General features: G+C 38.7%; 1 protein-coding gene across 2 annotated transcripts; it reads right to left on the bottom strand.

Annotated features, from left to right (window-relative positions):
• Positions 1–711: 711 nt before the first annotated feature.
• On the bottom strand, positions 712–3,490 carry LOC308604910 (protein FAM170A-like). 2 transcript variants are annotated; one of them, XM_081214501.1, is made up of 2 exons: positions 2,958–3,490; positions 712–2,924 (listed from the first exon to the last, which is right to left on the bottom strand). In XM_081214501.1, exon 2 carries the CDS (start codon positions 2,065–2,067, stop codon positions 982–984), a length of 1,086 nt encoding a protein of 361 aa, XP_081070627.1. In that variant the 5' UTR covers positions 2,068–2,924; positions 2,958–3,490; the 3' UTR covers positions 712–981. The 2 variants fall into 2 exon arrangements, with proteins under 2 accessions (XP_081070627.1, XP_081070628.1); XM_081214502.1 differs by having other exon boundaries at positions 712–1,167; positions 1,201–3,488.
• Between the last annotated feature and the right edge of the window lie 2,740 nt (positions 3,491–6,230).

The following is a 6,230-nucleotide window of genomic DNA, read 5'->3' as shown; positions in this document are numbered from 1 at the left end:
CTCTACAGACAATATTTAAAAAAAAAGAGAGAGAACACTCAAATATATTAAATTATCTTTTTCAAGGCCAGGATTGTTCTTTTAAGCAAGAGGTGAAATCTGCCTACATGCTTAAAGATGACAAATGGAGAAGATCTTCAGGTCTAGAATTTTTCAGTTTATCAGAAGCAAACCTAGTAAAGCTTCTCAGCCCATCCACCATTTTGATGAAATAAGAATATCTGGGAATTGATTTTAATGATGTACTTGACTGAAAGGCCCAGAATAATTTTTCTCATCCACCCCAAGACCTTGCTTGGACATGATTTTATATTTTGTTCCTCAGCTTTAAGCAAGCATCAGTCTCTCCTTTCAGTTTCTTTTCTCCCTGAAAGAAAATATAATCCCTTACCCTGGCTCTAACATCAGTTAGGTATATAACTCTGGCCCCAGTTTCTTCATCTATCAAATGGGAATAACACCCAACTCCCTAACTGACAGTGCTATTTTAAAGATCAAGCGATTAATCATGAAAATGTAAAAATTCTCATTTTATAACACATAGCAAAATGTTAGACACAGAATGGTTCCATAAACACTATTGATATGCATAGCTAATGGCTACATTTCCAAAGAATTTATCTAATGGGTGTCACTGGTGTTTGTATTTGTAAACATACATCTGTCAGTAAGCTTCAACCTATAGCTAATCAAATAAAAAGTCGAGGAATACAGGGAAAAAGAAAAGAAAAAAATACACGCAAATATTTGATTAATAAAATAGAAGCAATGAATTTAAGGTAGAAATAAATTACCAACTCCAGTTTTATGCATTTTATTTCTAAAGTTTATGCAAGTTCCCTTATATACAGTCTTTTTTTTTTCTTTTTTTTTCTTTTTGGAAAATGCCCTTTATTGCATAGGACGTTTCTATTGTCATATGATGTTAGACTGAGTGCCGGTCCCTTCATCCTCCTTCAGACCACGGCATTCTGTCTGCTACTATCCCGAGGGTCCTTTCTTCTCCCTCTTCCAAGGGACGGCCACACCGTCTTCCAGGATCTTCTGTCCCATGAATCTCAGTTGCTGTGTGGAACTCAAAAGAGAGAAAAGACCCTGCCTGCAGGGTCTCTTTGGGCTGGGGCCTTCCCCCGTGGGCTGCTCTCCCTCATTCTCCTTTTCTTCTTGCTTCTCTTCCTCCTCCTCCTCCTCCTCCTCCACCTCCTCGTCCTCCTCCTCCTCGTCCTCCTCCTCAGGAGTGCTCTTGGATTCCACATTGCCCATCAGCTGGGCCATGGTGAGATGAAAGACACGGCAGCTGAAGCCCTCCAGGACGCCGCCCTTCACGTGCTGCTGGAGGATCTCCAAGGTGGGGAAGACCTGGCAGCAGGCCATGCACCTGAAGCCGGTCTCCATGGTCACCATCCAGTCCGGTGTCTTGGCCCTGGGTCTCTCCTGGACTGCAGGTGACCCTGATGGGCTGCCTGGCTCTGCCCTTTCCTCATACTCTTTCTCCTCCCCAGTGGGCTCACTGTCAGACAGGAGGCTTTCAGTGAACACATCAGAGGGGTAAGTGCCTACTGTGCACGCATCCTCAGGAAGGGTCACTTCTTCTATCGTCAGCTGCTTTTCAGGCAACTCCTGAAAGACAAAGGGTTTCTTTGTCTTCCAGGAGACAGCTACACCCTTGTTCACTTGTACCTGCATGTAGTATATTTTCATGCCCCTTTCCTCTTTGTCTGGGTGCAGATAGTTCTTACAGGGTGAAGAGGGTGAGGAGGAGACACAGTGTGATGGGGGAGCGGTCTCCCCTTCTTCCTGAACCTGGGCTAGGGGTGCTGTAGGCTGGGCAGTGTCTCGATGAAATCTCCGGATTCCAGCGTAGATGAGCTTGCGCAGAGTAGAAGTACAGAAGAAATATTTAGAGGCAGAGGAGACCTCCCCTGCCCCTGGGCTGCAGCCTTTGGCCACCACAGTGGATCCAAGCTGAGGGGGATCCTCTTGTGACTTCGAGATTCCTCCTCTGTTCTCGGCAGTTTCCTGGGACTCTTCATTTTCCAGACGTTTCCTCTTTTGTCGCCATTCCATCGTACCAACTAGAAGTCTCCCTTAGAAGATGCCTCAAGAGATGTCCAACTCCTCCTCTTCCCTACAAGTTGGCCCTTGTTGGCTCTTGGGCAATCCGTTGAAATGATTCAATACAAATAAAAATAGTCAAGTCTCCTAAATGGCTGAAAAACTTGTACCACTTAGTGAACCAGCAGTACTGCCTAGTGCTCACCAGGGCTGTTATGTTTGCAAGGTTTCCAGGCGCACAGCGGAATTCTGTGACCTCAATGATGACATCAGAGCATTCGGTGGACCTAGGTTGAGCACAGTGTCTGCAATAGCACAGGCCCCATTTTCAAGAACAATTCCTTTTTCCCAGCCGAACCTTTCTCGCGAAAGGGAAAGGTTCATACCGTATCTATTATAAATTGTATCATACCATATCTATTATAAAATGAACATTTTGATTGGAGATATTTTAATGTCTTTTATATAGAGATTTAATATGAATATTTTAAATGGTCTCCAGTTTCCCTGTGGATTATTGACATTTTAAACTCTGCACTTCAATTTTCCCTCAATACGTGTAATTTTGTCACGGCTATTTCTGTACTTAAAGATGAGGAACTATATAATTGATTTCTTCATTTTTTTCCCATCTCTTTCCAAGGTACTGAATTTGATTGTATCTTACGAATTAGTGAAAAATGCTAGTCCTTGAGTCGGGACATTGGGCCCTTTACCAAGTAACTCAACCTATCTGGGCTTCAGCTTCTGTATGTGCGATCAAGAGGCTTGGCCTAGCTGACTTTTCAAATGCTGTGTTTCTTTGATTCACTCTCACTTACTGATCTGCTCCTTAAGAAGAGGGTCTGTTCTCATAAAGTAACAACAGTCTTTTCCTAACCTTGGGTTGGGTGGAGTTTAACTGTTCGTACTCAGTTTGTTAGTTATATTTCCTTCTATGTATGCTTAGCTCTAAATAATTTATATGGCTCTTGTGACTATTTTTAGATCTTCTTTTTTTCTTATTTTCTTTTACAGTTTCTAATTTGTTATCGCCAGTGTAGAGGAGCCTGATTGATTTTTAAAATTTATTGATCTTGTATATGTGTGCCTTGTTGAACCGTCTTATTAGTTCCTGCTAGTTTATCTGTGGGTTCTTTTGGGTCTCCTAGATAAATGAGCATATTAAATGTAAATAATGTGTTCTTTGGGTAAAGTTTATTTTCTTGCATCTCTATATATAGAAGCAATATGTTGAATTAATTTAAATATTTAAATACTTACATACCTGTTATCACAATCTAACATTCTTGATCTTATTTTCTTTTTTTTTTTTTTTTTTTTTACTTTAACTCATTTTTCTCACTTTATTTTATTTATATACAGGAGTGACATATGATAAAATGTGTCTGAAACTAAATGGAACTTTCAATGTATATAAAATAAAATTAGTTGGAAAATGTCATATCACAATTGAATTAACATTGTTTTTCTCCTTTTTTTGGTACTATAAATTATGTATCTTACATATGCATTATATTTTTTACTGAAGTAGAGTTGATTATATACAGTCTTAGCTTTCAATTTTGACAATTTTATTAGCAACACTGAAAGATTTTAAACTGTCATTACATTTAATCTTCTCCCTAAAGCTCCTTGTTTTTTTGGCAGTAAAGACATAAATTGTCATTGCCTATTCCTGTTCAACTTTGAAGTATAAAATTCTTTTTGCTTAGCTAACCTAAATCAACCATGTAATGTCGCCCTTTTGTGTAATAATTATACCTGAAATATGCACCTAAGTAGAAGAAAGGAAAACATCTCAATTCCAGCTTCTTTTCGTTTTGTTATATGATAACTGATTTCTGTATTTCTTGAGTGTCCTATTATTCAACAGAAATAAACCTCTCCACCTCCCAGGATATATGTCAATGATTTACCTAGTACCCTCCCCTGCACACACACAAATGCACACATACAATTTTAATTTTTAATAAATTTAATTTTAATAAATAATTTTTAATAAATTTTTAATAAATTTAATAAATTATCATAAAGCACGTTACATGTCATTATTTGACACTAAGTTATTCTAATAACTGTATTTTTAAATCAACTAAAAAACAGCAAAATTAAATTTTAGTAAACTGCACTCTAAATGTGTTGCCAAATGTTCTATATAAATAGTTTCACTTCGGCCCCATGTCAAAAAAATTTATGTCCTCAAAATATTTTTACTCACTATAATAATAAATTTTTCACATCGTCAATAGCCTAGAGAATTAATATTAATAAAAGCATTTTATGATTATTGGGAAAATAGTTCCCCATTGAGCCATAAAAAGAAACTCTAGGTCAGTTTCAAGGTTCTTCTCTTTTTTTTTTTTAACGTCTTTATTGGAGTATAATTGCTTTACAATGGTGTGTTAGTCTCTGCTGTATAACAAAGTGAATCAGCTATACGTATACATATATCCCCATATCCCCTCCCTCTTGCGTCTCCCTCCCACCGTCCCTATCCCACCCCTCTCGGTGGTCACAAAGCACCAAGCTGATCTCCCTGTGCTATGCAGCTGCTTTCCGGTTCTTCTCATTTTTAAATGAGGATATTAAACGTATGAGTCTTCTGCAAAATGCTAAAACAAGATTTTGGTTTTGTTTATAGTTGTTTTTGACACTAAAAAGACAAGCAATGAGATGATTCATCAGGGCAATGTATTTGGGGTTTAAGGTATCCTCTGGTGAGGGTTGCCTCTGGTCAGGTAGCACTGGGTGGGAGTGTAATTTACTACCAGGCTCCTTGTCATTGTGTCACACACACACACACACACCCACACACACGTCTCTCTCTCTCTCATTAATCAACTTGGATGACAAAATACATAGTCATAACAAGGAACACCCTTTTGTTATATTACCTTTCCTCCCCCAGGTTGCCAGGCTGTATGTGCACACTCACGGTATCCCCATTATCTGGCTCGATGGAAAGAGACACCTTCATGTGTGTTCACTCAAAGAATGTTGATGCTGTGCTCCTTTTCCAGAATATAGCCGCTAATGAGAGTCATGGTCTGTGTATACAGATAGGATCAAAATTCTCTTTGGACAATCTCTGTACACTTTTTTTAAGCTGTAAAGCCAACTCAGTACTTCTGGAACATATCAGTGTTCCTATTTGCTAAAATAATACATATCCATTGTAAAAATTTAAGCATAATACAAAACATACAAAAACAGAAAATGGTCATAATTCTACTACATAATGGCAAACAATTTTGAAAATTCTCTTGATATATACTCAGTACAAATATTCAGAGTACAAAATCTCTACTATATATTTTTAAAATAGTATTTCTCATCTCTAGGTAATCATTTTGTTTACTGGCCAAACCCTTATCTTATTCAATTCAATGTAAACCATTCCCACCAGAGTTTTGCAAATGAATGAAGTATTTTCTCAGACAAATTAGAATTTTTTCACTCAATTCGGTCTTCACCCTCTTCTTTATCTCTTGAATTGTATCCAGTTTTTGGTTCAGCTCACTGCGGGGGCCATGGGTCCTCTCCCATATCATCTGTTCACACTACATTTGTTTGTTTACAGTTACTCTTGTTGGTATTTAATGAGATATCCTATATGCCATCCAGTTTCCCTTCCCAAGCCCATGCCTTCTACATCCTCCTCTTTCTAACTACAAGCACTGTTGATTCTCCAGCTCTCAGCAATATCCACACCCTGTTTAAGGGATACGAAAACAATTAATTTGCTACTCTCTTCAAATTCTGTAGAGCTGCCTGAAACCCATCTGCTGGGTAAATTCTACGGTCCTTACTACTCAACATCTTAGGAATCATGCATGACGCAGGGCTTCTCTACAAAGCTTACCAACTCCCCAGTCACTCTCTGAAACACAAGGCACAGGCACCTTCTGTGTCCTGCACCACCCTGCCCTACATGTGGTTGGAGGTTCTAGAGCACTCTACCCACTAGCAGCTCAGTTCTAGGTTATCTCAGGGGAGTGACAGCTTCTCAGTACAAGTTTCCAAAGTAGAGTTGAATCCTCTCCAGTTTTGTCCCTCCCCCAGTTTGAACAATACTTACCTAATGTCCAGGGATAGGCTCCTATTATATTTCCAAACTATTAGTTATAGAAGCAACTGGATGTCTTCTGGCTTAGCCTTTTAGAAATACAATA

This window comes from Mesoplodon bidens, assembly GCF_964165515.1.
Source record: "Mesoplodon bidens genome assembly, chromosome: 17".
Lineage (NCBI taxonomy): Eukaryota > Metazoa > Chordata > Mammalia > Artiodactyla > Ziphiidae > Mesoplodon > Mesoplodon bidens.
Note: the sequence above shows the minus strand (reverse complement) of the source record. Positions and strands in the feature narration are given on the sequence as shown.